Genomic DNA, 20,163 nt, shown 5'->3' with positions numbered 1-20,163 from the left:
GCATTGGAATGTGGGATAAAAACCGCAGGATTGGGATGCAGGACTGGGATGTGGGATGCAGTGTGCAGGATGTGGGATGAAGAAAGCAGGGTTGGGATGTGGGATGAAGGATTGGAATGCAGGGCTGGGATGCTGCACTGGAAGGCAGGATGTGGGTTGCAGAATGAAGGATGCAGGATTTGTATGCAGGATGCAGAGTACTTTTGTGGGATTGGGATGCAGGGTCCATGATGGGGGCTGTGGGATTGGGATGCAGGGTGCAGGGTCCATGATGGGGGCTGTGGGATTGGGATGCAGGGTCCATGATGGGGGCTGTGGGATTGGGGGGCAGGGTCCATGATGGGGGCTGTGGGATTGGGGTGCAGGGTGCAGGACGGAGGGCAGGAGGGACTGGAGAGGCAGGGGGTGCCCAGCCCTAGCACTCGAGCAGGGACAAAGCCCTTTCCTTGGGCCTGGCAGCAGGCACAGGGATAAGACCCCATCCATCCCACTCTATCCCATCCCATCCCTGTGGAGCCGGGCAGGGTCACCCTTGGCAGAGTCACTTGGCAGCCCCCTGCAGTGTTTGGGGGTCCCTGGGCTGCCCCAGGCTCTGTGTCCCCTCGCAGGCTGGTGCTTCCCTGCACAGCCCAGTGGGAATAATCCCGGTTCCTTATGGGGCTGTGGGGGGAGATTAAACATTCTTGTGGTTAATCGAGTCTGAGCAGCCACCCGTTCCTTCCCCGGAACCAGAGATTATCCCATAATTAATTAATTAGGGTGTTTGCTGCCATATGCAGGCCTGCCTGGCCCTCTCCAAGTCCTCTGGCTCCAGGAGGAGCTTCCAGGGGGGAACAGTCCCCTCCCCAAAGGCACAGCCCCGGTGATGGAGGGGGGACCAGGGGACAAAGGAGGGCGTGAAGGAGGGGGTGTGGGAGGGGGATGCAGCAGGGATGGAGGGGAGATGGAAGTGGGATGGAGGGGGACAATGGAGGGGAGACGTGGGGGATGGAGAGGAGGATGGGGAGGGTGGAGGGAGGATGGAGGGGGATGGAGGAGGGATGGAGGGGGATGGAAGGGGATGAAAGCTTCAGGGGAGGCTTCAGCATGTTGGAGAGGGGTGGGAGGGGGGATGCAGCAGTGATGGAAGGAGGGATGGAGGGGGGTGGAAGGGGGATGAGAGGGATGATGCAGTAGGGATGGAGGGCGATGGAGGTGATGGAGAGGGTGGCAGGAAAAGGAGGAGGCAATAAAGGGGGATGGAGGAGGGATGGAGGGGGTCATGGGGGTTGGAGGAGTTGGGGGAAGGGATAGCAGTGGAGGGATGGAGATATTGTGGAGAGGGGATGGAGGAGGGATGGAGGTGGTGATGGGGAGATGGAGGAGGTAGAGAATGGGGTGGGGACATGATGGGGGCTATGGAGGAGCCATTGCTGGGGCCACCTTCCCTCTCCTGCCCTTTCCCAGGGAAGGATCCATCCGCAGGGCCCTGCAGTTGCCCCCCACTGCAGGCACAGCCATCATGGACAGCCCCCCACGGGCCAGCACGGGCCTGATCATCCCGTCCCTGCTGCAGCCCCCTCGCCCTGGCTCCCTCCCAGATCCCTGTGCCCTGGGGCAGGGACACCAAATCCGGTGGGCAGGGACACCAGTGCTGCCTGGCTCTGCCTGTGGCACTGCCCCCGTGTTCCCGAGGGTGGGTTCGAGGGCACCACAGCCCCGCTGCCCCAGCCGTGGTGCCCATGTCCCAAAGGCTGCAGGGACGGGCAGGCGGGTGCCACGCAGGGATCGGGGGATATTTAGGCAGGGCACGAGATAAGGACAAAGCGACAGAGGGACAGGGTGACACGGCAGGGGCAGGGACATGTAGGGAGGGGGTGACAGGCAGGGACAGTGTGACATGTCACAGGTGACCTGTAGGGACACGCTGACACAGGGAGGGTGAGGTGACAGGTAGGGGCAGAGTGACATGTGGGGACCCAGTGCCAGGTATGGCAGGGTGCCAGGTTGGGCAGGGTGACACACGAGGACAGTCCCTTGCCCACAGGTGTCACCACGGGACCAGAGTGTTCTGCTGATGGCTGGCGGCCTGGGGTGACCCTTAGGGCTGTCCCTTGGGGCTGTCCTGGGGTGCTGGGGCTGAGGGGACACTGAACCTTCCTCGTGCCCCTCCTGGGCCAGCCCTGGGGTGCCCCACAGCAGCCCCCAAATCAGCCAGGGCAGAGCCCTGAGCCCCCTCTGCCCCCACCCTTTGCTCCATGGTGGGGTATGGTGTGTATGGGGGAACTGGTGTGTATGGGGGGGATATGGTGTCGGGGGGGATATGGTGTCTATGGGGGAGTTATGGTGGGTATGGGGGAACTGGTGTCTATGGGGGAACTTGTGTGTATGGGGGAACTAGTGTGTATGGGGGAACTAGTGTGTATGGGGTGTATGGGGGGGATATGGTATGTATGGGGGGGATATGGTGTCAGGGAGGATATGGTCTCTATGGGGGAGTTATGGTGTGTATGGGGGGGATATGGTGTCTATAGGGGAGTTATGGTGTGTATGGGGGGGATATGGTGTGTATAGGGGAGTTATGGTGTGTATGGGGGGGATATGGTGTCTATAGGGGAGTTATGGTGTGTATGGGGGGGATATGGTGTCTATAGAGGAGTTATGGTGTGTATGGGGGAGTTATGGTGTGTGGGATGGGATGGAAAGGGGCTACAGCCACCTGAGCCTCCCCCCCCCATGCTCCTGTGGAAACAGCCGAGCTCTGCTCCAGAGAGATTCTCCACGTGGAAAAAAACTGTTGGAAAATGCCAAACGAGCCAACTCTCAGCTCTTGCAGGTGGGGGGAGCCGGGGGGAGCCGGGGGGGGTGTGGCCCCATGTACCCCCTGCCACTGAGACACTCGACACCCTCGGCTGGCAGCAGGGCTGCCATGAGACCTTGGGATGCCCTTCCCACGGGTCTCTCAGCATTCCCTGGCTGCCTGGCCCGGGCAGCGGCTGCAGCCGGAGCTGGACAGCCGTGGGAGGGAAGGGACAGCCGTGGGAGGGAAGGGACAGCCGTGGGAGGGAAGGGACAGCCGTGGGAGGGAAGGGACAGCCGTGGGAGGGAAGGGACACCCAGAGCCGGGGCTGGCGGGGACGCTCTGCCACCCGTGGGACCCATCCTGTCTCCCTCAGCCCCACGGTCCCTGTGGCGTGCTGGGCGCTCTGCCAGGGCCGTGCCCAAGGGAAAGGGTGCCAGGGACACGGCAGGACCTGCCCCACGTGCCCTGGAGCAGCAGCTTCCCCGAGCCACCCTGTTCCGCCCCAGCTGCACCCACTGTGGGACTGGAGAGCAGCTCCCTGCTCCCAAACCCTGCTCCCAAACCCTGCTCCGAGGGTGCCTCGGATCTGCTCTGACCGGAGCCCCAGCCCAGGGCAGGATGCAGAATGGAGCTTGGCCTCACCTGCCCCCTCTCAGTCTCATCCCCTGGTCCTAGTGCCATTCCCAGCTTGCTGCCACTGCCCAGCCCTGTGGTGCTTAAACCAAAGCTGCAGCAGGAGCTGCCAAAATCCTACCCCTGCTGTCACCAGGAAAAGGGGCTGGGGCTCACAGGTGTCCTTGGGGCACAGTCCTGCCACACCAGTGAGGTCCCCGGAGGCACCACTGTCCCCAGGGGGGCCCTCATCCCTCTGCAGTGCTGCTGCAGGGACACAGGGAAGTGCAGGGTCGGGAGCAGGGACAGCAGCCTCTGCTGAGTCACCGGGCTGACATTCCTTCAGCTTTCCCTTGGGGTTTGACCACCTGGTACTGCTGTTGGCTGGAGCAGTCCTGGAGAAAAGCCTGTGTTCCCTGATGGGAAAAGGACACATCCTGGTGGGACGGTGTTCCTGGCTCGGGCTCAGAAGGTGGATCCTCTCACTGTCCCCCACCGATGGCCCTTCTCCCTCTCGCCCTCTTGGCTTCTCCAGGGGAAAAGGGTTTCTGGGGGTCTGGCAGGCATTTGGCTGCTTCCCCCCAAACCACCATTCCCAGAGATCCACCGGATTTGTTTCCCATTTCCCCCCTCCAGGGCAGTTCTGTGGTTCAGCTCAGCCATGTGCCCAGCTGCCTGTGGCATTCCTCACCCACCCCACGCTCCTGGCGTCCCTCCTGCCGTCCCCATTTCCACGTGCCAGATCCCTGGGAAGCAGCAGGGCCTCGGGCTCCAGCCCTTGGGCTGAGATCAGAGGATTTCTGGCTTTTCAGGCAGTGAACTGAGCAGGGACTGCCCGGGCACGGCACAGGAGGGTGGGAAAGGGGAGCCCCCCAGCCAGCTGGGAAGGCAGGAAGGGGATCTGGTGCGAGATTCAGCCCATATCCAAAGGGGGGCAGTCGGAGGGGCCAGCACAGCTCGTAATAAGCCTGGATTTAGGGTGGCTCAGTTGCCGGCAGCTGACTCCTCTATAATTAGACGGCAGCGGGGGAACGGGAGCCAGCGCAGGGTGCAGAGCTCCAACGTCTTCCCCTCCACAGCCAGGTCGCTCCACATGACCCCTGGATGCTCCAAACAGCCAGGGGAGGGGTCAGCTGTGTCTCCTGATGAACAGGACATGAGGAATAAAACCCACTGCAAAGTGCTGCCTCTCCTGCAGGCCCTTGGGGCTGCTCCGAGGAGCAGACGTGGCTCCAGAGGAGAAATCCTGTTGGGATGTGGGGCTGGATGGCTTAGCAGCGTCTTGTCCCACTTCACTCACCACCAGCCACACTACCAGGAGGCTGGAAGGAGCTGCAGCCCTGCCTGGTTTGGGAGCTGCAGGCTGGGAGCCCCCACGTGCCCAGTGCTCCCTGTCTGTGGCTCCCGAGCCGTGTCCCGGCTCCTGCGGGACCTCGGGAACTCCGCGGCCTCCTGCCAAGGTGCCGCAGCCCCGGGCTGTGCCCCACCATCCCTCTTCCCACCTCTGCCAACGTCCCAGGGGGCTGAGAGGGGAGGGAAAAGGGATGGCTGGCAACCACGTGGGAGGCTCCAGGCTTTTATCTTGGGCCGTGGCTTCCAACAGATGTGGAGTGAGCAGCGTCTGTAAGGCAGCGGCTCAGCATCGCCGCTCCCAGATTAAAGGGTTTAACAACCTGCTGGCAAGATGGAATTGAAAAAGGCAGAGTCTGCCTGTGCTGCACTCCACTGCTGCCCAGGGACATTCCCACGCTCCCGAGATCCCTCCAAACCCTCGGGCAAGCAGAATGAGTGCCCAGTGTGTGTGTGTGGGGCAGGCCCTGCTCTCCGTGGATCCGGGGACTAACACCTCATCTTCCTTCGCGGGTAACTGTTGATTTATCATTAACAACCTGCCAGGGAGCCCCTCAGTCAGCAGGGGGGCTGCTCCAGAAGGAATCAGGAGCTGGAATTGGCACTGCCTCCTTGCCAGGAACGTGGGGATGTTGCACTTGGGGATGTGGGTGAGTGGTGGCCTCGGCAGTGCTGGGGAACTGTTGGACTCGATGGTCTCAGAGGGCTTTTCTAATCCAATGGTTCTTGGTTCTGCGATTCCCTGATTCCAGGTGGGAGTCCCTGGCTGCCAGGGGAGAGGAGCTGCCCTTGCCAGAGGTCAGAGCCTCACCCAGCAGCGGTGGGGAGTCGGCAGTCGCCACCTCTGAGCCCCTTGTTCCACCGTGGCTCCGCTCCCCAATTGCCAAGCGCAGGAAACGAGGCTGTGACTGGCTCTGCAAAGCACTGACAACAATGCCGGGCTTCTTCCCCCCTCAGCAGCACGGGATCCTGACCCAGCACGAGCAGGCGGTGCCACCACTGGAGGGCAGGAATTTTTGGCAGCAGACAGAGGGGCTGAACCTCTTGCAGGGGTTGTCTGTCCTGGATGGGGCAGAGGCACGGGAACACCGAGGTCTGCAGGGATTCCAGCTGGGGAAGGAGCCCCTGCAAGCTCAGGGCCGAGCTCTGTCCTGGTGCACCGGGCAGCGGCGAGGGCAGGAGGCTCCTGGGATGGATCCAGGCACTGCCACGTCAGAAGCCAGGCCGAGGTGACTGTGCAGAAATAAGAGCCACGTCCAGCACATGGAGCCACCTGGCAAAGGCTCTGCAGGCCCTCTGTGTCCTCCCTGTCACCTGAAGCACTGACCGAGTCCTTTGCTCCCAGCGGAGTGGCTGGAACAGAAATCGGAGTGGGGATCCCCATTCCAGGGACAGGGAGCTGCCTTTCTTGTTCCTCTCGTGCTCTGTCTGTCCACCTGCCTGGGAGAGGCAGGGAGGTGAGATCCGAGGTGGTGAGAGCTGGATCCTGCTGGCAGGGGCAGCTGGGGCTGCTCCAAACACCATCCTCTCCTGCCACGCCCAAACGGCCTTATCAGGAGCTGCTCCCTGTGGCTGTGAGGATCAGCTGGAAGCAGGATGTGGCCTGGAAGCCTGGTGAGAACCAACACCACGTTTGGAAAAGAGAACAGCAGTGTGGGGGACCCCTCTTTGCGTCGCTGTCACTTCCCCTCCTCAGGAATTCAACTTTCTGGCAAAGCTTCTTTCTTACATTGGGTTTTCTAAGGTGTCTCAAAAAATTTACCAGAGCTGGGGGGGCTCAGCCTGGAGCAAAGGAGGCTCAGGGGGGACCTTCTGGCTCTGCAACCCCCTGACAGGAGTGGGGAGCAGGGAGGGTCGGGCTCTGCTCCCAGGGAACAAGGGACAGGAGGAGAGGGAACAGCCTCAGGCTGTGCCAGGGGAGGCTCAGGTTGGACAGGAGGAGGAATTTCCTGCTGGAAAGGGTGGTCAGGCACTGGCAGGGGCTGCCCAGGGAGGTTTGGAGTGCCCAGCCCTGGAGGTGTCCCAGGAAGGCCTGGCTGTGGCACTCAGTGCTCTGGGCTGGGGACAAGGTGGGGATGGGGCACAGGGGGGATCCATGGGCTGGGAGGGCTTTTCCCAGCTGGATGATTCTGTGATTCTGTGCATTTGAGTTCTCCTGCCTCCATGATGACAAGAGTGAAACAGAACAGGCAGCTGGGCCCTGCCCGTGCCTGTGGCCGGAGTTCAGAGCTCCTGCTCCTGCCCAGAGCTCAGACCACGCTGTGGGACCCCTGCCAAGAGGACAACGTCCTGTGGCAGCAGGTGGAGCAAATCCAACCCCTTTTCTGTTCCTCCTCACACAACTCCCTGAGCACCTGGGGCCGTTTAACGGCTCCACTGGGGCTCTTGTCCCTACACAAGTTTGGGGTTCCACCCATTCCCGAAGTGGTGTGAGCTGGAGGTGTCCAAGGGCTGGGACAGCCTGTGCTCCGTGGGAGCTCATCCCTCGAGGTGAGCAACCAGGAACAGTGGGCCCAGAACCTCCTCACATGGCCTGACCTGTGCCCGGGCCCGGCAGCAGAGCCCCTGGCCCTGCCTTGGCTGGGGGAGGAGCTGGAGAACACAAAGTGGATTGTTCAGGGCGGCTCCAGGGTGACAAAGGCTCTTCCATCCCCGCACACGCCACGGGCTGGGCCCTGCTCTGAGAGGGTTTGAGTAACCAGCAAGCCCAGTGTGAGTAACAGCTCTCCCCAGTGAACCTCCCCAGCCCCAAACCCTGTTGCACAACTCGCAGTGATTCACTGTTCCCGTCCCCAGGGCAGATCCAGAGGGCACACACAGGACACACGTCTCCAGCCCTGGGTGTTGCAACTCCCAGTGCTCAGCTGTCCCTGGCAAGCCCAGGAAGAGGGAAGAGCCTGCTGGGTCCTGCTGGATCCTGCTGGCTCTCCCCCTCCACCCCATTCCTAATTTCCCCCAGTCACAGCACATCAGTGCCCCACTGGGATCAGACAGAAGACCCTGGGGAGGGTGTGGTGTGGAGAAATGTGAGAGCTGTTCCACCTCTCCCAGGACACCCCCAAACATAGCAGCAATGCAAGGATGGTCTCCTGAGGGAGCAACCAAGAGTAAAGGTGTCCTTGTCCTTGGTGGGGTGTCTCCTGCGGGATCATTTCCCTCAGGGAATAACATTTAACAATTTAAAATCGGGGCTAGCCTTAGACGACAGACAGAAAATATTCCATCTTGTTTGCAGAGGGATAAGTGAGGATCTCAGGGAGAATTTCTTTATGGAAAGAGTGGTCAGGCACTGAAGTCCCCATCCCTGGAGGTGTCCAAGAAAGGACTGGACGTGGCACTCAGTGCTCTGGGCTGGGTGACAAGGTGGGAATTGGGCACAGGGGGGACTCCCTAGGCTGGGAGGGCTTTTCCCACCTCAGTGACTCCGTGATTCTGTGTGGTACCACTTCCTCTCCAGGACCCTAAAGATGAACTTCTTTGAAGTGTTGGAGGCCATGGACAAGCTCTCTAGGACAAAAGGCTGCTGTAACATCTATGCAAACATCTAGTGCTCATAAACCTCTTGGGAGTGACTGGGGGCCGCCGGCCCGTGGGTCCCCAGCTGGGATCCGTGGCAGTGCCTGCACCACGGAGCTCTCCATGGACACTGGAGCTTCCCCCTGTCTGCTCAGTGACAGAGAGGAAGTGTTTGTACAGTGCCCTTACACTGATCCAGCAAAGTGCTAAAAATAAACCTTCTCTGTGAAGCCGCAAACTCCTGCGTGTCTGCTGTGTCAGCTCCCGGAGAGGAGACGCTGCCCGAGTCCAGGGGATCTGGAGACAGAGCTGGGACCCCACTAAGGGTGAGGGCAGCTGCCTGCAGGCACCGGGAGGGCTGAGGGACCAAAACACTAAATAAACCCCAGAGTGCGTCTTCACAGCCCTACCTTGGGAGGGACACGACTTTCATAAAACCTTTTCAGAGAATCACTGAGGTTGGAGAAGCCCTCCAGGATAATCAAGCCCACCCTGTGCCCGATGCCCACCTTGTCACTGAGTGCCACGGCCAGGCCTTCCTGGGACACCTCCAGGGCTGGGCACTCCAAACCTCCCTGGGCAGCCCCCGCCAGTGCCTGACCACCCTTTCCATGAGGAAATTCCTCCTCCTGGCCAACCTGAGCCTACCCTGGCACAGCTGGGATCGTGTCCAGCTGCTGCCACAAACACCCCCAGGGCCTTTTCCAGCTTTCCAGCCACCCTGTCCCCAGATGAGTTTGAGATAACTCACGTTGCAAGCAGTGGGAAATGACTGATGGCAGGATACTCAGTTATGAAAGCAAACTGCAGCTGGCAGTGCACTGGGTCGCACTGCGGGACAGGTTGCCCAGAGAAGCTGTGGCTGCCCCTGGGTCCCGGGAAGTGTCCAAGACCAGGTTGGACGGGGCTTGGAGTGACCTGGGCTAGTGGAAGGTGTCCCTGCCCATGGCAGCGAGTGGGACTGGATGATCTCCAAGGTCCGTTTATCCCAAACCGCTCCATGATCCCAGGAATCTCTGTGTTCCCGGCGGCGCAGGGCGGGATCCCCGGCAGGGCTCGTTGCCCCCTCACGCGCCGCCGCCAGGGGGCGCCTCCCGCCCCCACCGCCATCCCGGGACCGCGCTCGCGCGCGGCCCCCTCCGCGATGACGTCACCCTCTTCTGGGGGCGGAGGTTTGACTGGCAGGCGGGCGCAGCCAACGGAAGCGCGGGAAGCGCGGCGAAGAGGCGGGACTTACGGCGGCGCAGGGGCGGGGCCGCCGGGGCCGCGCGGCCGCCGGTGACGTCACCACGGGGGGGGCTCTGCGGGGCCGGTCCCACCTGAGAGAGGTTCAGGGCGGGATGTCCCGGGATTCCTCCCCAAAATCCCATCTGACCCTTTCCTCTGGCCAATTCCCCCTGGTCCCCAGTCCCTCTCCAGCTCTCCTGGAGCCTCTTTAGGCTCTGGAAGGGGCTCCAAGAGAAGGATCCCTGGATCCTTCCCTTCCCCAGCTGAGCCCCCCCAGCTCTCCCAGCCTGGCTCCAGAGCAGAGGGGCTCCAGCCCTGGCAGCATCTCCACGGCCTCCTCTGGACTCTCTGCAGCAGCTCCACGTCCTTGTGCTGCTGTTGCCCAGGGCTGGAGGCAGCTCTGCAGGGGGGTCTCAGCTGAGGGGGCAGAGGGGCAGATCCCCTCTTTCACTGCCCACCATCCCTGTGGGATCAGCCCAGGGCACGGGGGGTTTCTGGGCTGGGCCATGTCCAGCCTCTCCCCCACCAGCCCCCCCATGTCCTTCTCTCCAGGGCCGCTCTCGGTCTGTTCATCCCCAGCCTGGATCGATCCCGGGGGTCGTTCATACCCAAGCGCAGCACCTTCCCTTGGCCTCGCTAAACCCCACGAGGTTCCCAAGGAGCCCCACCGCTGCATCCCCGTCCCTTCCCTCGGGAATTAAAAAAAAAAAAAAAAAAAACCCAAAAAAAAACAACAACAAAAAAAAATATCACCAAAACCCCTCAGCCACCCCCCGAACGGCCGCACTCCGGGGCCGCGCGGTGACGTCACGGGCGGTGCGCGCGCGCCCCCGCCGGGCCTGCGCGGTGCGGGGCGCTGGAGCCGCGGGGGGGTCGGGGGGGGGCAGGCGGCGCGCGCAGCCTCGGCAGCGCCTCCGAGGAGCCGCCGCGAGCCCGGCGGGGAACCGGGGACGGACGGACAGAGCCGGGACGGACAGAGCCGGGACGGAGCCGCGGCACAGCCGGGGCACGCCGCGCCGCACCGCCAGCGCCGCGGGGGTATGAGGGCGGGCGCCGCCGCCGCCCCGTGAGGAGCCGCGGGCGCGGGGAGCGCGCGAGGCCGCCCCGCCACAGGAAGCCATTTTGTGGGCCCCCTCCTCCTCCTCCTCCTCCTTCTCCTCCTCCTCCTCGCCCTCTTCCTCCTCTCCTCCTCCTCGTCCTGCGCCGTCGCCGCCGCCCTCGGGAGCGGCCGGGCCCGGTGAAGGAGGCGGCGAGGAGGGGCGGCGGCGGCCGCCGCGCCCTCCCCCATGGCGAAGAAAACCTACGACCTGCTCTTCAAGCTGCTGCTCATCGGGGACTCGGGGGTCGGCAAGACCTGCGTCCTCTTCCGCTTCTCCGACGATGCCTTCAACACCACCTTCATCTCCACCATCGGTCAGTTCCTTTGCTCCCGCGCCCCCCCCGCCCCCGCCCGATGCCTGTGTGTCCCCCCGCTCCCCGGGGACCTCCAGTGTCCCTCCCGGGGTCCCGCTGTGTCCCCCGAGCCCTCTCCTGTGTCACTCTCCGGGGATCCCCTGTGTCCCCCCGCAGCCCCGCTCCTGCGTCCCCTCCCGGGAGCCCCCTGCGTGTCCCCCACCAGTCCCACTCCTGTATCCCCCTCATACCTCATGTCACCTCCAGGGACCCCCTGTGTCCCCCCTCTTTCTGTCCCGCTCCTGTGTCCCTACCAGGGACCTTCTCTGTCATTCCCGTGTCCCCCCCAGTCCCCACTCCTGTGTGTGTCCCCAGACCCCCATTGTGTCAGCCCACAAGGACCCCGTGTGTCCCCTCAGGGACCCCCCTCTCCAGCCCCGCTCTCGTGTCACCCCCACAAGAACCCTCTGTGTCCCTTCCAGCCCCACTGCTGTGTGTGTGTCCCCCCAAAGCCCCTCTGTCCCCGCCCTGGAGCCCCGGCAGAGCCGCCCCGGTGCCGCCCGACGCCGGCTCGCCCCCGCTGCAGGGCAGGGTGGGTTCCGTGCCTCCCTCCCTCCCTCCCTGCCCGCGGTTCCTCGCCCAGGGTGACCCCGAGCGACCCTCGCCGTCCCCCGCGCCCTGTGCCAGCCGCCAGAGCCCACCTGGCCCCTTCCATCAGCGCTAATCCCGCTCCCCGCGGGCAGGAGGAGGGCGGTGGGATCCCCGGGCCTGCGTTGTGGCTCAGGAACGATCGCGCTCGTGGGTGGGGTCTGTTTTCTCGCCCAACAAAGCTGTCCTTCCCCCCCACCACCACCTTGGCCGGGCTGGCTCCGGCCCTTCCTCGCTTGTGCAGCTCCTGACCAAGGTAGAGCTGCCCTGACATCACCAAGGAGGGATGTGTCTTTTCCCTGGCTTTCCTTTTTCCGTGTAATCTGTGCTGTGGGACAGGCCTGGGCCCTAACATCCTTCCAGGTATAGCCCAGCGTTTTGTTTGCCTGCCCTGAACATCTTGTCTTGCAGATGAACAGTTCAGGTCAGCAGCTTCTCACCCTCTTGGTGACTGGCTCTGGAAATTTAGGAGAATTCCCGGCTCTGCGTTTTCTTGCAGCCCCCAGTGGTGTAACATGTGTCTACCCACATCTGGGTGAAAAAGAAAATGATCTGGGGGGGGGGCTTGAGTTGGATCTGGCTTTTGTGTTTGCTGTAAGTCCCTGAAATGATGGGCAGTGCAGCTGCTCAGTGAGGGCAGGAGAACGTGGAGTGTCAGAGTAAATCTTAGTGCTGGGTGTAAGGACTTCCTCATCCGTGTGGAAATGCCGCCCAAAAATTGCAGCTTGGACTACAGCACATCAAAAGACTGTCTTAAGCAAGCCTTGGGTAATTCAAAGTGGGGAAAAAGAGTATGTTTGGGACAATGAAGTGTCAAGAATGTCGTTGCCCAAAAGCTTTTAGGGCCTCAACTCGAGGTTTTGCTCCCTTTTTGTGTGTGTGTGTGACAGTGGGTTAACAGTGCCCCTTCCCAGGGCTGCCTTGGCTCTGGGGGCTGCAGGGATTTGCTGCCCTGGTGTATTCCAGCGCTGTTGGCAGGTCCTGGCTGGGATCACATGGCGTTCCTCGCCCTCCCATCCCGCTCCCGAGGTTTATTTCAATTCCCAAAGTTAAAAATAGGCAACGTCATAGCTGAGGAGTCAGCGGGCACATGGAGGCTCCTGCTGCCCGGTCCCTGTGCTTTTGGTGATCCTTGAGCAATCAGGAATTGAGTAATTGGTGTTGGTTGTTGGTCTGGCTGCGGGTTTGGGGCCTTCAAGAGCAGCACCACCAAGTTTAGGACGTGCAGAGTTTGGAAGTGTTTCCCACCAGTCAGACCAATTCTGGCCAGGGGGTGTTTATTTCTGGAGTGCATAAACTGGAAGGCAGAGGTGTTTTATTCCCTGGATTCTGGCCTGGGATGTCTGGATGTGTGTGAACATCCCTTGGTGTGTCAGTGTGCCCTCACAGTGGAATTTGGCAGTTTTTGGGGTACAAATAGATTTTCTGTTTGATGCTTTAAGTGCCCAAAGATGCCTTAAATGTGTTGTTTCCATGGTTTTTCGGGAAGTTAACGAGGGAACCTGGGGGGAAGTGTCCCATGCTGGCAGTGTTGGTTGAAAGGGAGACTCCACATTAGCACCTTGGGAAAAGCAGCCTATCCATGATGGAAAAACCTGGCATAAAATACCTGTCCAGTGCATTGCTGTCCACATTACTGCAAAGGGATGGGATAATCTGGCTGAAAACATGATTGCAGGTTCCCACTGGTAGCTGCAGCTCTCAGACCGCCCCAGGCTCTCCCCCACTGCAGCAGTGCCAATCCAGGGGCCCGGGGAGGTGCTTTCCCTGGTGGTCCCTGCTGTGGGAAATCCCAGCACAGCAGCCACTCGGGCTGGTTGTGCAGGTGGGAGAGGAGAGTTCCAGGGAAAGCCTCCAGTGGAGTCTCTGAGCTGTAGGCACGAGGAAACGCCGTCCCCAGAGCACTTGTGTACACAGAGGGTGACACTGGAGGGGACCAGCCCTTGGCTGAGCCTCTCCCTGTGTTTGGAGACACCCAACAAACAGCTCGGGAGCGTGGCAGCTCTGACCCAGGGCTCTGTTTGCCTGGAGCTCCACCAGGAACCTGGCATGGTCCAGCCTGCAAAGTGTGCTGCAGGGTTTGGGGGTGGCTGTAGCAGGGACTTCTCATGGAATCCTGGAATGGTTTGGGGGGGAAGGCACCTTAAAGCTTATCCAGTCCCACCCCTTGCCATGGGTAGGGACACCTTCCACTAGCCCAGGTTACTCCAACCTGGCCTTGGACACTCCCAGGGATCCAGGGGCAGCCACAACTTCTCTGGGCAACCTGGGCCAGGGCCTCCCCACCCTCCCAGCCAACAATTCCTTCCCCATCTCCCACCTATCCCTGCCCTCTGGCAGTGGGAAGCCATTCCCTGTGTCCTGTCCCTCCATCCCTTGTCCAAAGTCCCTCTCCAGCTCTCCTGGGCGCTGCTTCAGCCACTGGAAGGTTCAGTCTTTGTAAGGAAAAGAGGGATCTCAAGGAATACTGAAACCAGCCTGTGTCTATGGAGGATGAGTGAGGAGGGATTCAGTTCTCTAAAACCAAAGGCCTGTGTGCTGTGTAAGGGAAGATGAAATAATAAAGCATTTCTGCCTCACATTAGTGACTTCTCTTCACGTCACATCTCACCTTACATTGATTAATCCACGATGGCCGTTGGGATATAACTTACTGTCCGTGTGATTTGACACACTCTGACTTTGACTCTGAGTCTCTCCAATCTAACATTTCCTGCTAGAGCAGCAGTTCAGCTTTTGGAGGTGCTGAGGTGCCTGTGCCAGCGGTTTCATTGCCCTGTCTCAGGCACTATAAATATTCCAGTGGCATTTCTGCAAGAAATCCCAGAGTCATCCTCACCTCCCCGGGGGGGGGGGAGGCAGGGGCTGGGCCTCCACTGCTGCCTCGCTGTTTGCAGGTGGAGAGGGGACAAATCACGGCAGGCTTGGCCTACCCTCAGCCATTTTTAGTTGTGAGAACTGCAGCGATTTTCTGGTGCAGGGATGGTTTTTGTGGTGTTTGGTTTTGGGGATTGCTGTGGCTTCTCAGCCGTGCTCTGTGGACGCTCCACTGGGCCGGGTGTTGGTGTAGCTGAGAGCTTTGGTGCCTTCCCTGCTGCCACTCCTGCTACCAGCAGATTTTCTTCATTTTCAAAGGTAAAAGTGTTACTAAAAGTAACTTCCTGCCGGTGTGTCCTTGAGATCTGGATTTTTTTTTAGTGATCTTTGCTGGCGTTCAGCGTGTCAGGATGGTTTGAAGCCAGCCAGGGAAGGGGAGCTGTGGGAGCTCTGTGCACACTCTGGAGCTCCAGCCTTTGGTACCTGGGGACAGGGAGGGAGGGAGGCTCCAAAATTTGAATGTCAAAACTGAGCCCCACCATATAATCACTGTTGTCTGACTAAGTCAAATGCAAATTAAGATGAGTCACAAAAAAAATGTTTTCAGTGAAATCTGACTGGTAACAGCTCAGGAGAACAAAGGGTGTGTAAGCTTTGGGAGATCCCTCCCAGTGATGGAGGTAAAGCCTCCCTGGATCTTAACCCCTGCTGGAGGTGCAGCTGTACTCTGTGTTCCTGGGCTTTGCTCACCACACTGCAACCCTACAAATCCCAGGAGAAAAAGCAGTGATTTTGAGGTTTGATCACCTGTGTTTTATTGTGAACGCAGCCAAACCTGTGCAAAACTGTTATGTTAAATGTGAGAGTACAGGAAAACTACCTTCTGATTATTTTTTAATTATTTCTCTGCCATTTCCTAGAAGTGGTTTTGAGTTGGAAGCACTTGCTTTGGAATCATTTCATGCTGGCACATTTAAGCAGTGAAGTTTTTTAAAATCAGTCCCGAGATAATAAATACAACAAGTTTCTTTGTGCATCCCGGGAGGATTTGTTCACCCAGGACTGTGATATTTTAAATATTGGGAAGGGAGGAGTCCCAGATAGAGAATGGGGAAGGACTTGGCAGATTGTGGGAAAGCAAACTTGGTGCAAATAATGGTTTGAGTGGTGAAAGTGCTTTTAGCCAAGTGGTGGCTGCAATGAAGGTTGAAAAACGAGTAGTTTCTTGGGTCCAAGAGGAGGATTACTGCAGCAGTTGGAAGTGCTGATTTCCTTCTTCCCAGAAGCTGTGGCTGCCCCTGGATCCCTGGAAGTGTCCAAGGCCAGGTTGGACAGGGCTTGGAGCAACCTGGGCTGGTGGGAGGTGGAACTGGATGAACTTTAAGGTCCCTTCCAACCCAAAGTATTCCTGGCAGGAGCAGTAGGAGCTGTGAGTTCTGTTCCTGTTGTGCCCAGGCTGTGGGTTCAGTCTTTTTCTCACTCCTGGCACGGAGCAGATGAATTGGAGACGAAAAAAAACCCCAACAACCCCCCATCCCACAACCCCCCATCCCACAACCCCCCATCCCACAACCCCCCATCCCACAACCCCCCATCCCACAACCCCCCATCCCATCCCACAACCCCCCATCCCACAAACCCCCCATCCCACAAACCCCCCATCCCACAACCCCCCATCCCAGCTCCTGCTCGGCCATTTCCAGGCTGTGGGGTCCAGAGACACACCAGGCAGCAGGAGATGCCCGGGTCATGTCTGCCTGTGGGTGACTGAGCTGCACAACTGACTGCCAGGGGAACTTTGGAGGGGAAAAGATCAGTGGCATCAGAATGAAAGTAGAAGCTGGAAGTGGATCCGTTGGTGCTGTGGATACAGCTGGAGCTCAGGAATCCCCCTCGGCTCTTGGCTGCTGGAGGTGGGACAAGTATTGTTTGGCCTGGAGAGAGGGTTCTCCTCACCACTGACTGCTGGGACCTCCAGGAGAAGGGTTCCAGAGCAGCCTGGACTTGGGGTGTGATTCTGTACACGGAGGCTGGGTTGGGTTTGGGGTTTTTATTGGAGGGGTTTGGGGATTTTTTTCAGCCAGGGCCCTGAATAATGAGCAATATTTTTGCTCGTGCACTCCTGGCAGCGCTGATGAGGAGCTGGGGAAGGCTGTGCTGAGGAGCTGAGCTGGCTGGAAAGTTCTCTGTGTAATGTGGCTGTTTTTTCAGCTGAGCTGGATCAGTTCCCTGATCGGGCTCCTCATGTTACCCTCCAAATCTGGACTGGTGGAGTTGTAGGGCAGCAGGGGATGTGGAAACACTGGAGTGGGTGGTACTTGTACTCAAAATAACAGGTTCATCTGGGTTGAAAAAGCCCTCCCAGCCCATGGATCCCCCCTGTGCCTCATCCCCACCTTGTCCCCAGCCCAGAGCACTGAGTGCCATGGCCAGGCCTTCCTGGGACACCTCCAGGGGTGGAGACTCCATCACCTCCCTGGGCAGCTGTGCCAGTGCCTGACCACCCTTTCCAGCAGGAAATTCCTCCTCCTGTCCCACCTGAGCCTCCCCTGGCACAGCTGGAGGCCGTTCCCTCTCCTCCTGTCCCTTGTTCCCTGGGAGCAGAGCCCGATCCCCCCCAGCTCCCCCCTCCTGTCAGGGGGTTGCAGAGCCAGAAGGTCCCCCCTGAGCCTCCTTTTCTCCAGGCTGAGCCCCCCCAGCTCCCTCAGCCCCTCCTGCTGCTCCAGCCCCTTCCCAGCTCCCTTCCCTTCCCTGTCCACGCTCCAGCCCCTCCCTGTGTCTCCTGTGTGAGGTCCCAGAGCTGCCCCAGCACTGGAGGTGCCCCAGCAGTGCCAGCACAGGGAGGGCACTGCCCTGGGCCTCAGAGGTTCCCCCTGACAATTCACTGTGTGGCTGCAGTTCCACACCAACAAAGCCCTTGGCAGCAGTTCCAGTGCCTGGCCCTCCCTCCTCCCTGCCCCCAGTGTGCAACCAGCCCCACACTGGGCTGGCTCCTCTCCTGCTGCTGGGGCAGCCCCGGGGCAGAGCCAGCGGTGAAGGACGGGGAGGCTGCAGAGCCCTGGCAGCCCTGCTGCCCTCACGCTGCCCTTGCACACCCTTTGCTGTTCCATGTGCCTGGAACCCCTCCCAGCTGCTCCCCACAGTGCTCGCTGTGCCCGGGGGGACACAGGGAGGGAGCGAGCACGGCTCAGACCCGCGCTCTGCCCGGGGCACACCGAGCTGGCACTGCAGCAGTGGCAGGGCTGAAGAGTGGGGCAGGCACTGATGCTCTCTGGAGTAAAGCGTGTGCAGATCCCGAGCACGGGCCTGGAGCTGCTTGTGACAGGCTGTGTGATCCGTGGGCTGCTCGGGAGTTCTAGGAGGCCACACAAAATGCCTGGTGGTGTTGGTAGAATCTCGCTCAGGAGCTGCTAAGCAGGGACACAGCCTCTGTTTTAAGCAGGGACACAGCCTCTGTTTTAAGCAGGGACACAGCCTCTGTTTTAAACAGCCTAGGATTAGTTTTTGGTGCCCTGCTGAGTGACAAGCCCAGCTGGGGGGTGCAGAGAAGTGATTTCCTCTCGACTTCTTGGTTTTCCTCTTTTAAAAGAAAATCTCTTACTCTCTTACAGAATAAATTCCTCTCTTTGAGGGGGGTCAAGCCCTGGCACAGGTTGCCCAGAGAAGCTGTGGCTGCCCCTGGAAATGTCCAAGGCCAGGTTGGACGGGGCTTGGAGCAACCTGGGCTGGTGGAAGGTGTCCCTGCCCATGGCAGGGGGTGGGACTTGGATGAGCTTTGAAGGTCCCTTCCCACCCAAACCACTCTGGGATTCGAAGGTTCTCTTTATCCTGAGGAAACACTTGATCTTCTCCACCCTTGAAGTCAATACTGATATTTAATTAGAGGATCAATGGAGAGTCTATTGATAAAATGCTCATCAGGGGATAGAAAGGAAACAATCCCACCCTGCAGGGGTTTGGGGCAGGTGTTGGTGCCTCTGGTCCAGCGGTGCTGCCTGTGAGGGGCTTTGCCTTGGCAGGCCCCTCTGCTGTCCCTGCCCTGGCAGCCCTGGGTGCCCACCCTGCTCCCTGCTCCTCCCTCCTGGAGCTGGGCACGGGCAGCTGTCCTTGCCTGTTGGCTGGAGAGCTGGAGGATCCCGGGAGGGATGGTGGCTGGGATCAGGCTGCTCTGCCAGGAAACTGCATCCCACCTGGGGCTGAGGAATGCCCGGGAAGGGCACGGGGTGGGAACAGCCTGCACGGATCCTCCAGGCACTGGCAGCCAGGGCCTGCTCTGCTCCATGACCTGAGGGCACACGGAGGAGGGTTTCAGCTGGGCTTGGGTTTGTGGAACCCCAGTGAGGAGGGGGGCGAAGGTACTTCAGAAATGCTTTGTGAAAAACCGGCGTGTCAAATTCCTGGTGCTGTGGGAATTCCCTGTGTGGCCCTGGGAAAACAGGGAAGAGACCAGAGCTGCTGCTGCCAGTTGTCTTGAATGTCTGGTGCTTCGGTGCAACTTCACTGTGTGGGTTTCCCTTTCTGCGTGGGTCTAACTACGACTCTTGTGTGGGTTTAACTGAAGTCTCTGCATGTTTTGGTTCTTTTTTGCAGCTAAAACAACTCCAGGCTTTCTCTCCCACTGGGATTGTGACTTGTTCCATGCTGAGTAACCTGGAGAAGTGCTCGTTTGTGTCTTGCACTTCCAAAATCTGACTTGATTCTCCCAGGGAGAGGCCTGCTCTCATGAGTGCTGCTGGGTGGGCAGTACCTGCACTGACACCCTCCCCTGCACAGCTCTCTCCTCAGGGATGCTTCTCAAACTGCCCTGCTGGTGTTTGGATGCACTGAAGCAGTCGTTGGACTGGGAGGAGTGCTGGAAGTGGTCTCTTCCCAATGGCTCTGGTGTGCTGTGTGCACTGGCAGTTCCTGTGGGGCTGCAGCCTGGTGGGGCCAGGACCAGTGTCATCCTTGGGGGGAGGCTGTCCTGGCCCAGGATCTGAGCTGCAGAAGCCCTGAAAGCCGTGGTTCCAAGGATGGAATAACTTCCTGCTGGGATAACTTCAGGTGTTCTCCCAGGGTGGCTGACCCGGGTTGGGTCTGGGCACGGTACCACCCACTGGAGGCTGTTGGAAGGCTCAGGAGAGCTGGGCTGGTTGTGCTGTCTCATCTGTGGCTTATGAGATCAAACTCTTGTCTCTGTTCTGTGACAACATGCCCTGAACAGGTTGTACCTGGTGCCAAAGAAGTTATTCTGTCCCTGAGAGATGGTTCTGTCTTAACTTGGTCTCCCCAGCATTTCAGCCTCGTGGAGTGAAGGTGGTTCTACATTTCACTTCAGGTGCTCAGTTATTGACTTCAGGCACCTGGACACAGGAATTCACCCATTGGTGTCTGACCTGTTCATGTGCCAGGTGTCATCTCCTGCCCTTCTAACCATGGGCATGGGACCTGCTCTTCCTCACCACCCTGCCTCCCTGGCAGGAGCCTTCCCTGAGGTCACTCCCTCGACTGCCCTTCTTCAACTCTTCTGCTGTGGCAGATCTGTAATAATGTCTGAGCTGGGGTCATTAAAATGCTGGTAGCAGTACCTGGCTGTCTCCAGGTCCTTGGGCAGCAGCCCTGATTTCACACCTTCCCAGGCTGGCTGCAGGCTGTGTCTCATCTGTCCTCTGCCCTCCAGCTGTGCAGTGGGATTGCTGTGGGGTAACTGAGCTGTCCCCCCATCCTCTGTGGCTGTGCCTCTGTCACCGGGAGGGAGCTGAGCTGTGCAGCTCATCCAGCTGTGTGGGGCTGGTGCAGAGTGCAGCTCATCCAGCTGTGTGGGGCTGGGTGCAGAGTGC

At 59.7% G+C, this 20,163-nt stretch overlaps 1 protein-coding gene and 1 long non-coding RNA gene across 2 annotated transcripts in view; both read left to right on the top strand.

Annotated features, from left to right (window-relative positions):
* The first annotated feature begins 5,501 nt into the window (after nucleotides 1–5,501).
* LOC120324816 lies at nucleotides 5,502–8,498 on the top strand. Its single transcript, XR_005566421.1, has 2 exons — nucleotides 5,502–6,358; nucleotides 8,202–8,498. It is a non-coding gene; the product is annotated as an uncharacterized LOC120324816 (long non-coding RNA).
* A 1,910-nt stretch (nucleotides 8,499–10,408) lies between these two features.
* The window catches only part of RAB10 (RAB10, member RAS oncogene family), a 44,434-nt gene continuing 34,679 nt past the window's right edge, over nucleotides 10,409–20,163 (top strand). The window contains exon 1 of the mRNA XM_039389211.1: nucleotides 10,409–10,900. Coding sequence (XP_039245145.1) covers nucleotides 10,774–10,900 — 127 coding nt within the window. The 5' untranslated portion in view covers nucleotides 10,409–10,773. The remainder of the gene's footprint in view (nucleotides 10,901–20,163) is intronic.

This window comes from Pipra filicauda, unplaced genomic scaffold (genome assembly GCF_003945595.2).
Source record: "Pipra filicauda isolate LSUMZ 115617 unplaced genomic scaffold, ASM394559v2 scaffold716_size133577_pilon, whole genome shotgun sequence".
Lineage (NCBI taxonomy): Eukaryota > Metazoa > Chordata > Aves > Passeriformes > Pipridae > Pipra > Pipra filicauda.
This window is presented reverse-complemented; position numbering and strand designations above follow the sequence as displayed.